Genomic DNA, 21,737 nt, shown 5'->3' on the forward strand with positions numbered 1-21,737 from the left:
CTGCACACTTCCTCTTGCCTCATTTGTATTCAAGCTTTATTATATGAAATAATATTCATAGAGCATTGCTTGAAGGATATTCACCAATTCCCTTTGATCAGAGCTGGCAGATAGATTCAAGTTGGCATGGGAGAAGAACCCTATAATGAGTACGGTTGGAAAGGATTATGAGGCAATGTCCAGTCTCAACAGGAAAAAGTTCAGTGATCATTTGGTGATGTTTGTCCTGGGCTTGGACTAGAAGTGATGGTGTGGGTGCCAGGAAGGCATTTTCATCCTTGTTCCCAGATATTGTAAAATGTATCACTGAAAACAAGCCAGAATTTCAGAAAGTTGCTTTTCTGTATGTAATTGTTTTGACCACTTGAGTGTCCTGAGTGGCACTTGACAATATGCCAATCACCTGCCTTGAGGATGTTCTGGGAGACAATTGTTCAGAATTTGATTCTATATTTATTGCAGAAATGTTGCTGAGGATAAACTATATGACATGGTGTTCCCTTTAAGAGGAGCCAGGGAAGAGTTTTTCTGAGCAACGGATCTGTTTTTATCTTATGGACACTGTGAATGTTATAACTGATTATGTTTCCCTCCTTGCTTTGGTTGCTAGGAAACCCAGGACAAAATTGCAGACCTCCTCTGGCAACTGCACAAGACCTTTGAAAAACATTTGACATGCTAACTTTACCTCTCCCATCATTTTATTTTCATATTACTTTTTCTTTAGAACTCCTTCCTTCCCTCTCGATTTCCTTCCATCCTTTCCCCGTTTTCTTTCTTCATCTCTCCTTTCTCCTCTTCATTTAACATTAATTGTGCATCTGCTGTATGCCTGGCACCATGTTAGGGGTTGGACACACAGCCACCTTTACCCCCACCCCCCTTCAAACCCATGTTAATAATTGCAGCCCTAGTCACAGCACTTGGGGTTGCTGGAAAGACTTAGGGAGATCCATGCACCGAGAGATTCTTCCAGAGTTTGTTTTCAGGTGGGCTGGGCCCTCCCTGGTTTCTTCTTCAGAGAGGATTCTAGTGACCTACACACTAAGCACATCATCCTTGCCCTGGTCTCTCTCAGATCATTTGTTCTGTCCTATACACCCCATAGATCAATCTGTTTAATTGCCTCTTGCACATTCATCTAGAGTGGGTAGCCTTTCATAAGTACACAAATACAACTTTTATCAAAAAGATTTTTTGAAAAAGGAGAATGGAAGCATGTGATGAGGGGAAGAGAATGAATGTTCAGGAGCTGGGGGCTAAAGCGTGAAAGCTGACTTCCACTTAACTTTTCCTGAAGATCATTAATCTGCCCAGCCCCACTCTTCCATTGTTCCTGCTTCCAATGTGACCAAGCTCCTCAAAGTTCTGCTTTCGCTTCCCCTCTGTGGCAGAAACAGGCATGGTAAGGTGGGGGCTTTGCATTTAATTCCTGATTAGTCAGTTAAGTCAGTGATTTTGAATCTGCATTACAAAACACTGTGTGTTTCTCAGGTAATCGGCATTGTACAGCCTCTATGTTTCTATTTTTGCTTCCAGGAAGCTTGGAGTCAAATTCGATGCTTTGTCACAGCTGCAATATTAGCCTTCATGGCTTGCAAGATCGATGCTCCTTAAAAGCAGAAAACAAAAATCAAAAAACATCTTTATTGTTTGAATGATTTTTTTTTTTTTTTCTTTTGAGATGGAGTCTTTCTTGCTGTCGCCCAGTTTGGAGTGCAGTGGGTACGATCTTGGCTCACTGCAACCTCTGCTTCCAGGGTTCAAGCAATTCTCATGCCTCAGCCTCCCAAGTAGCTGGGATTACAGGTGTGTGCCACCATGCCCAGCTAATATTTGTATTTTTAGTAGAGATGGGATTTCACCATGTTGGCCAGGCTGGTCTTGAACTCCTGACCTCAAATGATCTGCCCACCTGGGCCTCCCAAAGTGCTGGGATTACAGGCGTGAGCCACCACACCCGGCCTGAATGCCTTTTTAAAAAGCTATATACAAGCCTTTTTCAAACAATGATTTTGAAATTGACTTACACCGAGCAGAACTTCAGACCTTAATCTCCTGGGCAATGAGTCAAATGATTAAATCAAAGCGTGTCCAAACACCATTGTCTAAGGTGCTGGGCATGGAGCTTTGCTGGGGGTCAGCTGTGATATCATGAGTCTAGCTACTTTAAGTCAGAAGATGTGAATTCAAGTTTGCCCTGTGTCTTCTTAGACATGTGAATTTGGCAAGTCATCTAACTTCTTTCAGCCCCAGTTTCTTCATCCATAAATGGCTCTATGTTCTTCAGACAGCTGTTGTGAGGATTACAGGAGATAGAATTGATGGAATTACTGTTTAATCTACAGAATACTATATTGTCACAAAATCAGATTATATTTTTTAGGTTTATGACTTACCCCAAAACCCAGGGAAGTTTCCTGTGAAAACTTCTTCCCAACTACAAGCCTTCCGACCACTCATATTTTCAGCGTTAAGAGAAACTTGTCAACAAAAATCATGTAATCTCCAATACGTACATCACAATACCTCAAACACTGCCATGTCGCTTGGGTCCCTTGTGGGCTCTAAGGGAGCAGCTCTCAGTGTTGGGCTGTTGGATGTTTCTGTTATTGAGTTCAGATGCCCATGGCTATTCTGCTGGTGGCAGAGCTCACCGACCCCTCTGAAGTGGCTTCTGTTCACCATTCTCTTTGGCTCTCTCCTCTTCCTGGGACATTGATTCATTTCCTTTGTTTTAAGCCCCACCTCTTGCTAATGACCCCCAAACTCTCTGTAGCTTGTGCCTCTCTTGGTGCCACAGATGAGTATCCAAACAGTTGACAGCTCTTCCTGGGAGCCCCTGGGTACTGAAAACCCCACATGTCCACAACCAAAATCACCTGTAGTGCCCTCCTCCCAGCTGTCTCCAATTCCTATCCAGATCTTTCACACCTGTGTCCTCCTCTTCTCCTCTTCCCTCTCACTGCCATTGCCTTGGTTCAGGGCCCATCCTCTCTTGCCAGGACAATTGTAGGAGCCTCCTAATTGTTCTTTCTGCCTCCTATCCCTCTTCCTTGTAAACCATGGTCCATGCCAGCTACCAGACAGAGCTTTAAAGATGCTACTCTGATCAAGTCCATCCCTCCTCCCACTTACACGGTTTATTTTTTATTTTTCAGAGATGGGGTCTCATTCTGTTGCCCAAGCTGGAATGCAGTAGCACAATCATGGTTCACTGCAGCCTTGACCTCCTGGGCTCAAGTAATCCTCCCACCTCAGCCTCTAGAGTAGCTGGGACTATAGGTGTGTGCCACCACATCTGGCTAATTTTTTGGCAGGGAGGTAGAGATGGGGTCTCATTATATTGCCCAGGCTGGTCTCCAACTCCTGGCCTCAAGTGATCCTTCCCCCTCAGCCTCCCAAAGTGCTGGCTACCACGCCCAGCCTCATATACGAATAATTTAAGATTTATAATCTTTTCTGAGATTGAGCCCCTGATCCCTCTCCATCTTCACCTCCTGCCAGCCCCCCTCACACACGACATTCCAGTATTTCCAACCAGTACAAACTACTTGCACTTCATAAAGTGGCAAGCTCTCTCACACATTTCTTTCTGCCTTTAACATGTTTTGGCTCTGTTGCCTGGAAAGCCCAACCTCTTCCGTGTCTGTTTGGCCAGCTTCTACTTGTTCTTCAAGGCTAGTCTAAAGCCTCACTTCCTTCTGAAGCTTTTCTTGGATCCTCCAGACCAAATTTGCTGTTTCCTATAGCAATTGGCTTATATATTTTTTATTGCATTATATGGTAATTGTTTACATGTCTTTCTCATACTAGTCTGTGGTCCTCTTGGGCAATTTGTAATTCATCTTTGTATGCTCACTTCTTAGAATAATGACGGAAACACGGCAGACTCTCTGAGGATGTTTGTTGATAAAATGAATTGATTAGTGATGTAATTATCACATCTAATTTTACAACAGTAGAGAGCACAACTGAAGCCAAGTCAGTACGACAGGAGGGGTAAGTCTAGAGCTGCCACGTCCAGTACAGAAGCCACTAGCCACATGTGGCTGTTGGGCACTTGAAATAAGACTAGTCTGAGTTGAGATGTGCTATGTCAAATACACATGGGATTTTGAAGACTCAGAATGAAAAAAGATTATAAAGTATCTCATTAATATATTTCATGTTGATGACTTGTTGAAATGATAATCTTTTGGATATATTGGGCTAAATAAAATATATTATAAATTAATTTTACTGTTTCTTTAAAACTTTTTGATGTGGCTACAGGAATATTTAAAATTATATATGTGGCTGGGTGCAGTGGCTCACGCCTGTAATCCCAGCACTTTGGGAGGCCGAGTTGGGCAGATCACTTGAGGTCGAGAGTTCAAGACCAGCCTGGGCAACATGGAGAAGCCCCATCTCTACTAAAAACACAAAAAATTAGCTGGGTGTGGTGGCGCACACCTGTAATCCCAGCTACTTGGGAGGCTGAGGCACGAGAATTGCTTGCACCAGGGAGGTGGAGGCTGCAGTGAGCCGAGATCGCACCACTGCACTCTAGCCTGGGCAGCAGAGTGACATTAGGTCTTGAAAAAAAACTAATAAATAAAAATAAAATAATACATGTGGCTCACATTTGGGCTCACAGTATATTTCTGTTGAGCAATAATGATCTAGAGCATTCATTCACTGAACAAATATTTCTTTTTTTTTTTTTTTTTTGAGACAGAGTCTTGCTCTGTCACCCACGCTGGAATGCAGTGGCATGATCTCTGCTCACTGCAACCTCCGCCTCCTGGGTTCAAGTGATTCTTGTGCCTCAGCCTTCTGAGTAGCTGGGACTACAGGCACACGTCACCATGCCCGACTAATTTTTGTATTTCTAGTAGAGATAGAGTTTCACCATGTTGCCTAGGCTGGTCTCAAACTCCTGACCTCAAGTGATCTGTCTGCCTTGGCCTCCCAAAGTGCTGAGATTACAGGCTGAAGCACTGCGCCTGCCCTACAAATATTTCTCGAGCACCTCTTATGTACTGGGCATTAATCTAGATGATGGGAATGGAACAATGAACGAGCCAGAGAAGGTTCTCAACCTCAAGGAGCTTCCATTATCATGGAGGAGAGATCCAGACCAGTAAACAAAGGTGTAAGCCAGATAATTTTAGATAGTAAAAGTACTCTGAATCAAATAAAGCAGGGCGCTTGATAGGCGAAAGTGCAGGAGGGCGGTCAGGTAAGGCCTTCTACAGCAGCTGAGTCAACTGAGGTCAGAGGCAGGAATCAGAGGGAGGAGACTAGGACATGTTTAGATGAGAGGCAGTGTAGACCAAAACTAAGAGGAGGTGTGGATGGGGAGGAGCAAACAGACTTGAATGATATTTGGAAAGTCACATTGGGAGAATTGTGTAACAAAAGGAATTCCGGAAAGGTGGGAACTGATGGCTCCCAGGCTTCTGGCTTGGGTGAGTGGGCGAATCATGGTGCCACCAGATAAAATAAAGCAGGAGTGTGTCTTGAGGAAATGAGGAATTCAGTTTTGACATTGTGAGGTGCCGCCGGGATGCCCAGGCAGCCATGCTAAGGGAATAACAGGTCAGGGCTTGTTATTTGGGATCTAGCATCATAGATGTGGCCATTAAAACCAACTGTGTCTGAGAAAGAAACGACAGAAGATAGTAGGCAAAAGAGGACACTTAGGGCTGGGTGTGGTGGTTCACACCTGTAATCCCAGCACTTTGGGAGACGGAGGTGAGTGGATCACCTGAGTTCAGGAGTTTGAGACCAGCCCGGCCAACATGATGAAACCCCATCTATACTAAAAATACAAAAATTAGCCGGGTATGGTGGCGGGCACCTGTAATCCCAGTTCCTTGGGAGGCTGAGGCAGAATTGCTTGAACCCGGCGGGGGGCAGGGAGAGGTTGCAGTGAGCTGAGATCATGCCACTTCACTCCAGCCTGGGTGAAAGATCGAGACTTTGTCTTAAAAACAAACAAACAAACAAACAAAAAACAAAAAAAACCCAGGACACTCAGGTTCAGGGAGCAGATTTCTAAATTGGAAGATAGTTGAGCATGTGTCTAGGTTAAGGGGAAGGATCCAGGGTAGCCAGAGGGGTTCACTTATCCCAAAAGCCAGGGAAGGTTCCTGTGAAAAACTCTTCCCAACTACAAGCATTCTGACCATTCATATTTTCAACATTAAGAGAGAAACTGTTGTCAACAAAAAAATCACGTAATTCCCAATATGTATATCACAATACCTTGAAACTTTGCCATGTCACTTGGGTCCCTTGTGGGCTCTGAGGGAGCAGCTCTGAGATTGATGCAACAAGGTTGGGTGTTGATGGAAGGGATGGGCTGGCTTGGGAGCCTGGCTGGGAGATCAGAGGTCTAGGAGGAGGTGTCTCTTGTCAGAGGAAGTAGGAGTTTAAGGAGAGTGGTGAAGGTTAGGGGTGGAAGAGGGTGTGTGCAGGTAACAGGTGAGGACACCTCTTGGAGAAACTTTGGATATGTCACAGTGTGGGCCAAGGCTTTATCGTTATGCACTTAGAGTTGGAGAAGCCTTCAAGAAGAAGTAGGATGAGGGATTAGGAGAACTGGCTTTTGAAAAGTGGAGTGTCCCTGGAGCAGGTCATAGCCTCCTTGTAGCTCATTTTCCTCATGTCTAAAATGAGCCGAATGGTCTTTTAGAGGCTAGGTGCAGTGGCTCACACCTGTAATCCCAGCACTTTGGGAGGCTGAGGAGGGAGGATCACTTGAGCCCAGGAGTTTGAGACCAGCCTGGGCAACACAGTGAGACCCTGCCTCTACAAAGAAGAAGTGGCGCGAGACTGTAGTCCCAGCAGCTAAGTAGGCTAAGCTGGGAGGATGGCTTGGCCTGGGAAAGTGGGGACTGCAGTGAGCCCTGATCTCTCCACTGCCTCTAGCCTGGTTTGCAGAGTGAGACCCTGTCTTAAAAAAAATTTAAATAAAAATAGGCTGGGCATCGTGGCTCACGCCTGTAATCCCAGCACTTTGGGAGGCCGAGGCGGGCGGATCACGAGGTCAGGAGATCGAGACCACGGTGTAACACCGTCTCTACTAAAAATACAAAAAATTAGTCGGGCGCAGTGGCGGGCGCCTGTAGTCCCAGCTACTCTGGAGGCTGAGGCAGAATGGCGTGAACCCGGGAGGTGGAGCTTGCAGTGAGCCGAGATTGCGCCATTGCACTCCAGCCTGGGCGACAGAGAGAGACTCCGTCTCAAAAAAATAAAAAAATAAATAAAAATAAAAATAAACCCCTCAAATGGCAACAGCAAAAACACATAAATAGTCTCTTAAATTCCCTGGAAGTTGTAAAGATAGTAAGTACATGCCGGTACCTCTCTCGGTTGCTTGAGCTGTTCTCCTCCTGGAACTCACTGCCCTTCGGATAGCCAGCTCGAGTAGTCAGCACAACACTTGACACACAATGTTTTCCATACTCGTAGGCATCTATCATTCAGAGGGAGAGGCTTATCTTCCAGTCTTTGTACCCTGTAGGGCCCAGGGCAGGCTGGTTGGTGGCAACCTGGCCTCCAGGAATGCTTCCTGGAATAGCAATGAATGGCGCTCTAGTCTCTTAGAAAGTCTCAGCATTTATGTCCATTTCAATAAAAAAAAAAAAAAAGAATTGCAGGAGATGGTGTAATGAACAGCGCAGGATAACGCCCTTCGTAGGTATGAACTCAGTGAACCCCACAGTCACACTATGAAGTGGGTTATCCCCATTTCCCAGATAAGGGAAAAGACAGAGAGGTTAGGTAATTTGACCAAAGTCAACAGCTGGTGAGTGGAGAGCCAGGGTTTAAAAACTGGATTCCTGGCTCCGTGCAGGGGCTGTGCCTGCTGCCCACGGGCGGCTGCTGGAGCGGAGAGGTTCCGAGGTTTCAGGGGCATTTTGTCCTTTCCCACTTCTGGGCCGTGGGCTCCCCCATAGACGATCCCGCGGGCCCTTCCTGCTCTGACATACTCGGACCTGGTTCCACCTTTCCCGGACAGCAGCTCAGCCCCGCGCCTCTCCAGCTCGTCGATGACCGGTTCCCGGCCGTGCCCCGGGCCCTCCCTCGGAGCGCGGGCCGCCAGGGGCACCTGTCCCCGCGCGGGGGTGTCGCCGCCCCTCGGCGCCGCCGGGCGCTCGCCGCTGAGCCGTGGCGCCCCTGGCAGGAGCACTGCAAGGACGCCTCCCGGGACTGCACCGCGGCCCTGCGCACTTGGGGCGACGGGGCCGGGCGCGGGGGACGGCTGAGGGCTGGGAGGGCGGGCGGAGGAGACACCGCTGAGGGGACGCCGCTGAGGGCGCCACGCGGGGGGCGCGGCTGGGGCGCCTCGAAGGGCAAGCGCCAAGGGGGCGCGGGCGCCGCCGGAAGCTGGGGCGGGGCGCCCAGCGGGATGCGGTGAAGGGCGAGCGGCGCGGCGGTTGCAATGAGTGCCTCTGCGGCCACCGGGGTCTTCGTGCTGTCCCTCTCGGCCATCCCGGTCACCTATGTCTTCAACCACCTGGCGGCCCAGCATGAGTGAGTGAGCCGGCGCGGCGGGGGTCGCGCCGAGGGGCGGCGGGAGTTGGCTCGGCGCGACGGGAGCCTCGCAACTTTTCCGAGGGGGCTGGGACTGTCCGCCGCGGGACAGAGGTTCGCGGCTGCAGGGGCTCCCCGCGCCTGGCCAGACAAGAAGGGCGCCCCAGGGGTCGCACGGGCCGGGTCCTGGAGCCGGGCCCTGAGGTGCCCAGGCTGGCGCATTTCGGGATGTTAGTGCCAGCACCAGGCCAGGTGCCCGGGGTCACAGGGGTCAATACGGCCATGCCCCTGCCCTGGAGGGGGCCCAGGGGCCGGTGGGGAGCGGAACAAACACGGACACTACGAACCTGGCCGTGTCAGCTCGTTTGTGCCTTGTTCTTTTTGCATCTCACGGGAACGTTTCCATGTATGGACTTTCGCATACTTATCATTTCTTATTAATTTTAGAAACTGTTGTGAATGACTAGCAGAAATAGCCCGGAACCAACAGGCAGAGACGTGGGTTCTAGGCCTGGCTTTGGCACTGACGGTGTGGTCTGGCCTCGGTTTTCCGGTCAAGTGGACTTTGTGTGCATCCTATTGTAAGGTTCCCTGGAGACCTGTTTATGAAGGGGCCTTGTGAATGGAGAAGTGCTTCCCAGTGCCTGCGCTGGGGTAGGATGGGGACAGGCAGCAGAGTCAGAACACTTCAATGTGAAGGAAATGGGTGGGGCTGATGGAGGGGGACAGGGCTTGGGTTCGAAGCCCTGTCTCCCACTCTACTGCAGGGATGACTGACTAACCTGCAGCGGGCAGCTGAAGGCCTGCGGGTCGCTGGGTGTTGGGACAGGTGCCAGCCTCTGTGCCTGCTGATGTTGGTTGCTGTCTGGAGGGAGGAGGAAGTAACCTGCTATGTTTCTCAGCTGTTGGTGCTAAGGAAATTGCATCAGTCTGTAGGCTGCAAACCCCCTTCAGCTGGTCAGGCCGTGGAGTGTCTGTACATAGGGTGGTAACTTCCTCCTCTCCAGCTGCCAGGCGCCTGATCCAGGCAGCACCCACACTGAGTGCTCACCAGGCACCAGCAGTGTCTGCCCTTGGTCTGACCCAGTCTCTGGAGGCAGCCCCTGGAGGGAGCTGCTCTGGGCCACCGAATATTACATGCCTGTCAATATAGTGCATGGGGGACCCTGTGCTCCACAAAATGGCATTATGGGCAGTTCAGTGAAGATATGTTGAGTGCCTACTGTGTGTTTGGCACTGTTCCAAGTGTTGGTGACATAGCTATGAACAAGCCAGAAGAGGCTGTGGAGGCAGGTAATGAGACAGACATCAACAAACATTAATACATAGATAGTGACATACTATGAAGATAATAAAATAGGGTGACTGGGGAGGGGGCTGGTGGCTAGGGAAGGCTTCTAGGAGGTGGTAACTTGAGTTATGGGAAGATCTGGGAATGCAGCCTGTCGGGCAGGGAAATGGAGCAGTGCAGGGGAAGGAATTGGATGGGCGTAGTAGGTATTTTGGAAGGTGAGCAGATGGGGCTTACTGAAGAGGGTTGCATGGCAGCAGAGGATTTGAGGATGAGCCCTAGGTTTTGGCCTCAGCCACTGGGAAGATGGTGATGGCATTTACTGACTACAGACTGAATTATGTATTGCTGTGCATGATGGAGCACATTGGCAAGCACTACAGCGTTTTGAATAATTAGTGTCAGCCATTCTTCCTGTCTTCTTGCAGGTTAAAACCCCAGTGGCCTTTGATTCCTCTCTTCTTTCTCCATTCCCTTCCTCCTACCGTCTGCTTCCCCACAAGTCCTGGGGCTCTAGTGTTGTGTTCCCTCCTTTCGGTTCTCCCTGGCACTGGCCCTTTCTGACCTGGACTATGACAAAGGCTCCAGTGCAAGTCCCGCCGCCCAGCCCCCCTGCGTGTTTCTCGGCCTCAGCCCCCAGTCCCAGCCCACGCACTAGTGCTCCTGCCACACCAGCCTGCCTTTGCCCCTTGACCACTCCTCCTCCTCTCCAGCCTCTAGCCCGGACTCCTGCTGCTCCCTGACGGGGATGCTGCCTTCCTCCTATTGCAGACTGTTGAAGCCGCACCTGGACTTTATGGCCACTTCTACCTTCTGCAGACCCTCCCTCTCTCTCCTTTGAGCCCCCTCAGTCCCTTGTTTGCACCTTTCTCCCGAGAGTTACTTTCCTGTGGTAAGAACTTACCTGCCCCGGCTATAGCTCACCCCTCTGTACTGTCCTGCCCAGGCCAGCGCCGTGTGCATCGTAGGCACTCAGGTATGTTTGACTTTGTTGAATCGAGTTTCCTTCCCACCAAACCTTTTATGCAACTCTGAAAACCAGAAAAAGAAAATTAGATTGAGAGGTCATGAAAGGACTGAGCGTGTTCTGTCTCCTTCTCTCACTGAGAGAGACATACTGCTCACACTCATCCATGCATGTCCCCTCTCAGTAGGTGTCTGTTCATAGAAGGGCATCAGCAGCCCTTCCCACCCCGCAAGACTAGCAACTTTCTCATCCTGGGGTTAGTCGCAGCCCTTACCTGTCCCCGAGTCCCTGCAGGACCTCTTTCTCCCTGTGGTGAGCAGGTCCTGCACTTGGCTGTTGTAGGAGGGTCTCTGGGGACAGTGCCAAGAGTCAGAGACAATCTGCTGCCCTCGTTTCCCTTCATTCTTCCCTCCTCTCCTGGAGCTAAGAGCATGAGAGGATGCTGTGAACCAGTTTACACTGCTCTGTCCTGCTCCAGAAGAGCACCAGCCATGCGATCCTGCTGGCAGTGAGTGCAGGGCCTTGGTAGGAGTAAAGACTGGAGTTGTCACCCGACCACCACCTGCCTCAGGCTGTTCACCATTAAAATGCCTGTCAGCTGACCCAGCACACCCACCTCTTCCCTCATGGGATTCTTCAGCCCAGCATCATACACTTGACCCACATTGGATTCCTCCTTCTTCAGCTCATCCCCACAGGAGGAGCCTGAAGCAACCACTGAAGTGCAATCACCAGAAACCTCCTATTTTTCAGTTTCTCACTTGGACATTGAAACAGCCACCCTCGTTCTTTTTTTAAATTTAATTAATTTATTACTATTATTTTTTGAGAGGGACTCTTGCTTTGTCATCCAAGCTGGAGTACAGTGGTACAATCTCGGCTCACTGCAGCCTCCAACCCCCAGGTTCAAGCAATTCTACTGCCCTTGCCTCCCAAGTAGCAGGGATTACAGGCATCCGCCACCTCGCCTGGCTAATTTTTTGTATTTTTAGTAGAGACGGGGTTTCACCATGTTGGCCAGGCTGGTCTCCAACTCCCCACCTTGGGTGATCCACCCACCTCGACCTCCCAAAGTGCTGGCATTACAGGTGTGAGCCACTGCGCTCAGCCTCATTCTTATCATAGAACTGATCCATCTATCATTTATCCATCCATCCATCCTCCATACATTCACCCATAATCCATCCATCCACTCATCATCTATCCATTCATCCATCCATCCATTTATCCATCATCCTCCATCATCCATCAATTCATCCATCATCCATCCATCTATTCACCCATCATCCACCCATTCATCCATCATCCATCCATCCATTCATCCATCATCTATCCATTCATCCATCATCTATCCATCCATCATCCATCCATCCTTTCATCCATCATCCATCCATCCATTCACCCATCATCCATCCATCTATCCATCCACTCATCATCTATTTGTTCCCCCCTTCCCTGCCTCCTTCTATTCTTATCTTTCTCTCTCCTACGGGATGGTGGTAGTTATCCAAAGGTCCCAATGTTGGGCTGTGGTGGTGTGGAGGGGTCTCAGCTGAGGAGTGGTGCTTGTAGCTGCTCCAAGCTGAAGAGGTCCTGGTGTAGCAGGCCATTGGAGTGAGCCAGGTAGTATTTTGTCTAGAATTGGAAGCCCTGTCAGTTCTGGAGGTGTGAGAGGGAGAGTATTGCTGTTGGACTGCAGGAGAACTCCTAGGGGGTAGAGCTCAGAGTCCATTGAGATAGGTTCCTCCATGTAGGCAGGGACTTCTCTTATTTATCTAGTCTCCTAGGGCCTGCAACAATGGCTACCACATAGGGGTGCACAATACATTTTTTTCCTTGCTATGTTTTTGAATTAATTAATAAACAGATAGATGCAATGATGTGACTTCCCTAGGGTAACACAGTTAGCAACAGAATGGGTACCAGGATCCCGGTTTCCTGACTGATAACTCTACCAAGCCTCTTGCCCTATCGCTGCCCCACTGAGTAGTGGCTTTGGCCCCTGCTGTCCTTGGTGCCATTCCCTTTCCTGTAGAACGTCTAGGGGATGTGCTCAACTAAGCTTCTCCTTGGTTTCTATGGTTTGGGGTTGGATGCTGGTCTGTTGGCCCAGGTTCTGGGGTGTTGGGCTATCTTCATTCTGGCCTCAGGTCTAGTCCAGACTCCTTCTCCATGGATTTCCTGGCCTCATTCTCTGGCCCATTTGATTGTACACATAACATAAGGTCTTTCTTGTCCCCTGGAAGGCATGTTTAGTTGTAATGCCTATATATTCATTGGAGCTCAGTCTGAGGGTTTCTGACTGGCCCTGAGGGAGGTGGCAGAGTCAGTGGTGAGGCCTGTCAGCTGCTAGAGAGCAGGGGTTAGAGGACTGTGTAGGTGGAGGCAGTGGGGTAGCGGCCATCTGTGCAGCAGGGTGGGGTGAGGCAGAGGGAGCTCCAGACATGTCATCTGTGCACATGAGACAGGAAAAGAGGAGAATGAGGAGGACTTGATGGCTTCAGTCCCTGAAAGTCATGGGCTGCAGCCCAGATGGGCCAAAGAGCTGCAGATAAACTTCACTAACTCTACAGTGCTGGGAGCTGCAGGCAGAGGCAGAATTATGGATGAATTATGCAGCACTAGGAGCGAATGCATTCAATAGTCAGGAAATTCCAGGCACCAATGTGTTTATTTTGATAGTGACCACCTCCCTGTTCTGGTCGTTGCAGTTCCTGGACTATTGTAGGGGTTGCTGCCCTCATCCTGTTCCTGGTAGCACTGCTGGCTCGTGTCCTCGTCAAAAGAAAACCACCCCGGGACCCGCTGTTCTATGGTACGTCTCCACCAAGGGAAATCTTTTGTATCTGATTAATAACACAATCCTTTCGGCCTCAGTCACATATTCCTCCTTAGTTGTGAATACTCTGAGCCCTTTGGTAACAGTGGCTCCAAGTGCAGGGGTGTTTCAGGACAATCTGGCCCTCACCTCTGGCTATTGCCTCTCAGGCTGTGGACTCCACCCTCCCCCAGGTGGCATCCCGGTGGAGGGTTACTGCCAGGCCAGGCAGGGCACCCTGCCAACCCCAGCATGCTTTGACCTCTGACCTCTGACCTCGACTCTCATGCCAGCTCCTTCCCGGGCTTCCTGTCTTCAGCCTGCTACTTGCAGTCCCCCCGACTTAGTGCAGAACTTAACTGTGTGGTGTCTGGGTCTGCACATATGCATGAAGAGGAAAATAATGGAACCTGCCATAGAGACAAGCACCTATAGTGCACCTTGTATGGCCCTGAGCACTTTAGCAGCAGGCTTTTAACTAATCCTCACCATCCCTCCACTTGAAAGTGAAGCAGTTGGCTTGGAGATGCTAAGAAGTGTGGCAAAGGTCGTGTGGCTGTTGACCCCTAAAGCCCGTGCCCTTCCATCATGCATGCTGCCCCAGCCAAGCTGCTACTGGCCTTTGAGCACTTCCTGTGCCAGGCACCTTGCTGGGCATTTTGTTCTGTAGTTTCTGCTTCAGTAATGCTGCATATCAAATGCATCCCAAGTCCTACAGCAACAAACATTTATTTTTCTTGCTCACAGGTCTGTGGGTTGGGGCCACTCTGCATCAGGCTGTGGGTTGATTTCAGGGCTGTTTTCTGACTCCTTGTTCTTGGACCAGCAGCTCCCAGGCATGCCCTTCTCATGGCAGATACAGAGGCACAGTGGGGCTAGTAAGAAGAAAGTGGTGGCTCTTAAGGCCTTGGCTTGGAGCTGCCCCATCTTACTCCCACCCATATTCCACTGGCTGAGATGAGGCATAGGGCCAAGTCCAACAGCAACAGCATAGGGAGCATTCTCTGCCTACACTGGGCCTTGGGAAAGGTGGGGTGGGAAAGAAGAATTGTGAGTAACTAGTTTCTCCCAATCCACATATAAGAAACTCTGAAGCTTATAGAAATGATGTAATTTGCCTAAGGTTTTACAGCCAGTCAGTAGATGAGCTGGGTCCATCTGATTTCAAGGCCCACATCCCTTTTCCTGGCTCTCTCCACTGGCCTGTGCTCTGGCCCTTGCGCACCTTTCCAGATGAGTTTCCTGCTGCTGTCTGTCCCTCCTGTTCCTCCCCACTCCATGGAGCCTATATTAACTGTACTGATGTCTCTCCTGACTCTTCAAGGCTGGGCATCCTCTCTCCTGTACCCTCAGCCCTCTTTCCTGGTCTGTTACAACTTTGAGCACACTGCAGCCTCAGGGTGAGGCTCAAGGCCAGACTCCCACATACTAGAAGGCAGAGACCATGTCCTTGTCATTGCTAACACAGTGTCTGACACTTGTGTTGGCATCAGCAATCATTGGCAGATTATGTGCCAAACACTTCCTTTCTTGGAGACATATGATGGCTAATCACCTGGGAGGCTTCTGAAAAATGAGCATCAGGAAGAGACACTGCCAGTGAGAACTGGGCCAAAGGCCCCCATGGAGGCATGGGGAAGGCACATCTGCAAAACAGGGCACATGTGGCCTTTTGTTCCTTCTGGGGAGAATGTGAATGCTGGACTCCTGGCCACTGACTCCAGGCAAGGCCGGCTTCCCTTCTCTGTGAATTAACCATCCCCACACTCCTCTCCATTTCTTTTTTCACAGCTTTTCTTATATTCACCATCAGATTTTTCTACTGTCCATGCCCATCCCATAGTCTAAGGCACCAATTTGTTACAACTTGAAAATGCAGCTTTGACAAACTAACATGCACTAAATTTGATCACCTGCTGTTTAAAAAGTATTATTTCTTAGTTATTTGTTGCTAGTAGTTATAAGCCCATTTAGGAGATGCTCGCAACTCTAGTAAGATTCTCTGACAGGTACAGCTTTCCTTCTGTCATATTCAATTACCCCCTCTTGTATTCATTTTTAACATCACTAGTCTTTTTTCTGAAAGCCATTGTCACTTGCACATCAGCCACCTGTCTGTCTCTAGGATACGCCATGTGGAAGAGGGTAACCACACTGGACACGCTGTGAGGTGGCCTGCTTGGGAATCATTGAGATGAATCACTTCGTCAAGTCATGGTCTTTTTTTTTTTTGAGACAGAGTCTTGTTCTGTTGCCCAGGCTGGAGTGCAGTGGCGCGATCTCGGCTCACTGCAACCTCCGCCTCCCGGGTTCAAGCAATTCTCTTCTCAGCCTCCGGAGTAGCTGGGATTACAGGCGTGCACCACCACACCCAGATAATTTTTGTATTTTTAGTAGAGACGGGGTTTCAATATGTTGGCCAGGCTGGTCTTGAACTCCTGACCTCAGGTGATCTGCCTGCTTCAGCCTCCCAAAGTGCTGGGATTACAGGCTTGAGCCACTGTGCCCAGCCTGAGTCATTGTCTTAAACTTAGTGGTCACTTCTATGCTTCCTTGGCCACTCAGTTACTGGCTTTGCTCACACTGCCCAGGTGGGATGTGGGTTTGGCTCTGGGCAGCTACTTGTAGGGGAGTGGAGGATGGGTGGAGTTGGCCTGCTGGAATCTTCTGTGACTGAGCCGGCAGTGACCATCATTCTCCACTCCCGTGATGAGTGTTCCCTTGATGAGAGTACTTAGGCAGGGATGGGGAGAGCTGCGAACACAGGTGGAGGTCCAGCTGGGTGTGTAGAAGGGGTATTCTGTTAGTCTATCTCGATAATTGTCCACAGCATCTTCTGGAAAACATGAAAAACATTCCATTATTATTAGCTGATGCCAAGCTTGTAGTAATTGTCTCCTGAGCTATTGCTTTTTAAACTGCTGCTTTCTTTGCTCTAGTGTATGCAGTTTTTGGATTTACCAGCGTGGTGAACCTCATCATAGGACTGGAGCAAGATGGAATCATTGATGGGTTCATGACACACTACTTGAGAGAGGTATGGGATCACTTAGTGATTATGAGGTTTCAACCAAAAGGCCACAACCCAGATCACATTACTCAGACAGAAGTCCTCTCATTTAATGTGAACAGGTACAATACTCAGGCTTTCATTTCCTGTAATAGCCTTAGGTCACTTATTCACATGGAAAGTGGAGCAGAAAGGACGGTTAGATCACGGGAGGCAATTATCTCCAACATTCAGCTCTCACGGCTTCTCTCACTCATGACCCCACACATGACCTGCTTTTCCCCTTTATTTGTATTTAATATAAGTAAGGTACCTTAAATGGATTTAGTATTTGTGTGTCTGTTAATACACGACTATCTCAGAAACCCCAAGTCAGTCTTAAATTTGTAAAGTACCCAACACAGAGGTATTTGATGAAGTCATTCGATTGTGATGGCTGGCACTCCCCACCATGCTGCCCAAATCATAGCTTTGGATAGCTGACTGGTACTTGAGAGAGCTAGTCCTATTTTCTTATTTTATGGTGGGCTGAACCCAGCCCCAGAGAGGTTAAGTGACTTATTCCAGGTGACACAGGAAATGAGGAACAGGGCTCAAAGCAGATTCTTCATCCATGTTCAGATAATGGGGAGCTTTGTATGTACACTGTGGGAGTTTGGGTTTTATCCTGTCTGTGAGGGAAGATTTTAAGTCAGTGAGGAATACAGGCAGCTCTGGGAAGGATGGGCTTACAGGGAAGGGTCCATGCCATGAGCTGGGGCACCAGTCAGGAGGCTTCCTTGGGACCAGCAGGGGCATAAATGTGGCTGGGCAGAGGCAGCACATGGGAAGTAGAGAGAGGGATGAAATTTAGAGAATCAGAGTGGCTGGAATGAGTAAGACTTGGGGACAAATTGGGAATGATGCGAAGAATGAGGCCTAAGACAATGTCCTGATTCCTGCTTTGGAATTTGGAAGAATGCTGCTGTTTTTACACCAGAGAGGGACGAGAGGAGGAATTTATTTCTGCAGACATTTGTTGAAGGGGACTCTGTGGTCAGAAGACCTGCTCCCTGCCCCCCAGGAGCTCCCTGCCTGATAGGGTGGGGAGATGGAATTGTCCCAGGCACAGTGACAGAGACTCACTCCAGGCACAGAAGTACTCAGAGGAGGAATTACGTCTGGGTGCAGTCGGGGAAGGCTTATTGAGTTGGTGACACTGCTGTAGCATTTTAAAAATGGTCATGGCAGTGGAAGATAGACATTTCCAGATGGACCAGGGAGGTAGGGGGAATTCCGGAGAGAAGGGACAGCTTGGGCAAAGGCTTGGAGAGGTGAAAGACCATGTGCCTCCGCCTGGGGCACCAATCTGCAGGGATGAGGCTGAGTTTCTATGGGGAGGTGGAGTTTCAGATGCTGGCAGGGCTTTGCAGGTCTTGAGCTCTGAGGAGCAGTCCTGGCAGAGAGAGTCACAGGCCATCTGAGTGTGGTTGGTACCTGAAGGTCTGAAAGGTGAGGGGCTTGCCTATGAGAAGGTGGAGAGAGAAAAGGGCTGAGCTTGGGACTTTAGAGACCATGGCTAGAAGAAGAGAAGCCCCTGAAGTGGACCATGGGGGGCAGGCCAAGAGGCAGAAGGAAAACCTGGAGAGTGGGGGCCATGGAGCCCAGAGGAGGGAGGTTCTAGGAAGGAGGCAGCTGATGAGAGGGCTGGAGGCTGAGTTGGCAAGAGTGGTAAGCATTGGGGCAGACGGGGTACCAGAAGGGGGACTGGGGTGTAACTGTGGTGGCAACGTCTGCAGGGCCAGGCTCTGGGGACCCAGCTGTGATAGAGAGGAGATGGGGCTTGGTCCAGCAGGCTGCGACAAGTTTTGGGGAGTTTTAGAGTAGAGGAGCAACATGCCAAGAGCCAGGCCTTGAGAATCTTTATCTGGCAGGAGGAGTGTCATGGGCTGGAAGGAGAGGACAGAGGTAGGGAGACCATTTGGGAATGTAGTTGTGGTCCAGTGAGGGACACTGAGGGCTAGACCTAATACTGTGAAGAAGAGGGAGAATTGCCGGGGTGACATTGTAGCAATAAAGTTGATAGATTTGCTGAAAGACTGCATAGGAAAATGAGGAATGAAAAAATGATCATGTGGTTTTGACCTTGGTAAGCTGAATGATTTCACTATTAATATAGACAGGCCATGGCTGGCCTGGTGGCTTATGCCTATAATCTCAGTGCTTTGGGAGACAAAGGTGGGAGGATCGCTTGACGCCAGGAGTTGAGACTGCAGTGAGCAATGATCACCACTGCACTCTAGACCGGGTGACAGAGTGAGACCCTGTCTCTACACACACACACACACACACACACACACACACACACACACACACACACAACACACACACACACACACACACACACACACACACACACACACACACAGAGCAAGAGAGAGAGAGGCAAGATGGAAGGCTGGTTGAGGGGAGAAGCTGATGAATTAAGAGTTCAGGCGAGTTGAAAGGATCTGTGGCCTGTGCACCATGCAGTTAAAGATGCTCATCAAGCTACCAGGATAGGCCAGCACTGGCTCAGAGAGCCAGGTGTGTTAGCAATGGAAGTCTGAAACCATAAATCAGATGTATTCTTCAGTCAGGGCAAGTCCGAGAGAAGGGACGTGGGCCTGGCATGGGTGTAGAAGCAGAACCTTGATTCTGTTTCCTGCTCCTCTGATTTTAATTTGATTTGATCTGTGGGAGAGATGACAGAGCAGTCCTTGCCCCAGGGGAGCATGAAACTTAAGAGAAAGCCCTGCTTGCTTGGCTGATTGATGGGCTGGTTGATCTGCACTCTTCCTTGTTGTAGAAAGGATTTAAGGCATCTTACAGCGTGAAACAAGCCAGGACAGCATGAGCGTGGGAGAAAGAGGAAAGGAAAACAAGGTGGGGCCAAAACAACAGTAAAAATGCACGGAAAATTGACAGTGACTTTCTAGAAGCCACCTGGAAATGTAACCACCTAGAAAAGGGAAATGTAGTTTGTCATATAATCTTGTGTTCATAACATTAACATTTGCCCAGGAGAAGTATGGCTCTTCTTGGTCTCTGCTAGGTATACTAGCTACGTGACCTTAGGAAAGTCTTGTAATCTCTCAGAGCATCTGTTTCCTCATCTGTAAAATGGACTCAATCCTGTCCATCCCACTGGGTTGTTGGGAAGGTAGAAGGAGGGGTTGGGTGTGAAGCTCTGAGTTCGGTGCCTGCCTGCCTATGTGTCGGTATGTGGGGAATGAGTGCTGTGCCATGCCCAGCCCAGCAAGCCACGGGATCAGCATGCATTATTATTATTTTTTTTTGAGACGGAGTCTTGCTCTGTCGCCCAGGCTGGAGTGCAGTGGCGCAATCTCGGCTCACTGCAAGCTACGCCTCCCGGGTTCACGCCATTCTCCTGCCTCAGCCTCTCCGAGTAGCTAGGACTACAGGCGCCCGCCACCACGCCCGGCTAATTTTTTGTATTTTTAGTAGAGATGGGGTTTCACCGTGGTCTCGATCTCCTGACCTTGTGATCTGCCTGCCTCGGCCTCCCAAAGTGCTGGGATTACAAGCGTGAGCCACTGCGCCCGGCCAGGGATCAGCATGAATTATTAAGGCCAGCCACTGTCTCTGGAAAGCAGGGTCGTCCCTGGCCACCTCTCTGGTCACTGCCAAGCACCTTTTGTCAAAGATTTGGCTTGGTCTCCATGAGTTTGCCATACCGCCGGGATTGCCTATCACGCCATCTGCCTTTGCATCACAGTACAAACCTATGTTGATGCATCATGGGCCAATTGGCCAGGCATTCTCTAATTCCATCCTCTGTGGCCAGACCCTGGTTTTGGCAGCTCCAGTGTAAAGTTGTATTTTCACGTTCCTACCAATTTTGAAGAAATAGTTTCATCTTAGCAGATGAACATAAGTTAGTCCTGCTGTTTTATTTTACTTGCAGTACAGGTCTGATGTTCTGCATTTACAGGTCTTATTTAAAGTGGACTTCTTTTTAATGCTTTCTTTAGGGTGAACCGTATCTGAACACTGCATATGGGCACATGATCTGCTACTGGGATGGCTCTGCTCATTATCTGATGTACCTGGTGATGGTGGCAGCCATAGCATGGGAGTAAGTCAGTTCACCTGGTGTGTGCCTTTGCCACCTTAGCAACCGATAAGCGGGTATGTAAGGAAACGTTATGCATAGAGGCAAATACACAAGCAGGTATACTGGACATGAATATAAGTTCCATGGGTGTGCGTCAGACGTGGCTTTATCCTCCTTGTACCACTGCCTTTTGACAGCGGTACAATGTCCCTCTGAATTGCTCCCTAGCATGGTGACAGCTCGGGCAGACCCTTTAAGCTTTCTGATTATGTTGTCTTACAAGAATAATTTTTATTTTCAGCAATTAAAGCCAAGCACATCTTAAACTTCATTTCAAAACTTCAAAATTTCCAAACAGCAATCTCATTTTGGTTCAAAGCTTCTGTCCTTCCCCACATCAGGCATAGCTCTGTGGCTTGGCTCGCACTAAGGCTTGGCTACATGGCCTGTCCGTTCACTCCTCTCATCTCACTCTGCGGCTGGCCCCATGGCAGTGGATGCGTATGTACAAGGGATTAAAGGAACAGGGGCAGAGTCTTATGTGAAAGGTTCTGTTTTTTTGCGTATTGGTACCCCCATCATGATATGCTAGCTTGGTCTTGGGAGGCACATGTGTGAGTTCTTTAGAGACCCCAACCACAGGAGCTTCTGCATTGCACTAATCCCTGAAGTGAACGACGTGCTCTTGGGCTGAATTTCTGCCCATGGTGGCACACCCACAGCTTTTTTTCTGCTGGGGCCCCTGTAACCCAGAAGGTACACCCTTTGGAGAGGGATCTTTTCAATTTGAAATGTTTCAAGTCCAGCCGTCTTCTCAGGCCTCCACTTGCTTCTGGGTTACAGAAAGTCATGCATTCTTGCCCCATACAAGGTTGAAATGTAGTTTAACCAACTGTCTCCCTCACTCCCAACGTGCACTCAAGGTCAGCTCCAGCTAATTCATTTTTTTTTTTTTTTGAGACAGGCTGGAGTGCAATGGCACAATCTCGGCTCACTGCAATCTCCGCCTCCCAGGCTCAAGGGATTCTC

The 21,737-nt window shown here is 49.4% G+C and overlaps 3 protein-coding genes across 6 annotated transcripts in view; 1 reads left to right on the forward strand and 2 right to left on the reverse strand.

The window, feature by feature from the left end:
• Positions 1 to 7,596, reverse strand: part of BTBD1 (BTB domain containing 1) — an 89,983-nt gene extending 82,387 nt beyond the window's left edge. Inside the window, exon 1 of the mRNA XM_032174367.2 lies at positions 7,354 to 7,596. Coding sequence (XP_032030258.1) covers positions 7,354 to 7,472 — 119 coding nt within the window. The 5' untranslated portion in view covers positions 7,473 to 7,596. The remainder of the gene's footprint in view (positions 1 to 7,353) is intronic.
• A 608-nt stretch (positions 7,597 to 8,204) lies between these two features.
• The window catches only part of TM6SF1 (transmembrane 6 superfamily member 1), a 29,746-nt gene continuing 16,213 nt past the window's right edge, over positions 8,205 to 21,737 (forward strand). Inside the window, exons 1-4 of one of the 3 annotated variants that reach the window (XM_058427179.1) lie at positions 8,205 to 8,526; positions 13,496 to 13,599; positions 16,542 to 16,639; positions 20,626 to 20,729. In XM_058427179.1, the coding sequence (XP_058283162.1) occupies positions 8,435 to 8,526; positions 13,496 to 13,599; positions 16,542 to 16,639; positions 20,626 to 20,729 (398 nt within the window). In that variant the 5' untranslated portion in view covers positions 8,205 to 8,434. The remainder of the gene's footprint in view (positions 8,527 to 13,495; positions 13,600 to 16,541; positions 16,640 to 20,625; positions 20,730 to 21,737) is intronic. The other 2 variants (XM_032176256.2, XM_032176251.2) reach the window with 2 other exon arrangements.
• HDGFL3 (HDGF like 3) overlaps positions 11,999 to 21,737 on the reverse strand; it is a 96,481-nt gene continuing 86,742 nt past the window's right edge. For both annotated transcript variants that reach the window (XM_032176257.2, XM_058427180.1), the window contains exon 6: positions 11,999 to 16,438. In XM_032176257.2, coding sequence (XP_032032148.1) covers positions 16,406 to 16,438 — 33 coding nt within the window. In that variant the 3' untranslated portion in view covers positions 11,999 to 16,405. The remainder of the gene's footprint in view (positions 16,439 to 21,737) is intronic.

The sequence above is a fragment of the Hylobates moloch genome, unplaced genomic scaffold (assembly GCF_009828535.3).
Source record: "Hylobates moloch isolate HMO894 unplaced genomic scaffold, HMol_V3 SCAFFOLD_14, whole genome shotgun sequence".
NCBI classification, from domain to species: Eukaryota; Metazoa; Chordata; class Mammalia; order Primates; family Hylobatidae; genus Hylobates; species Hylobates moloch.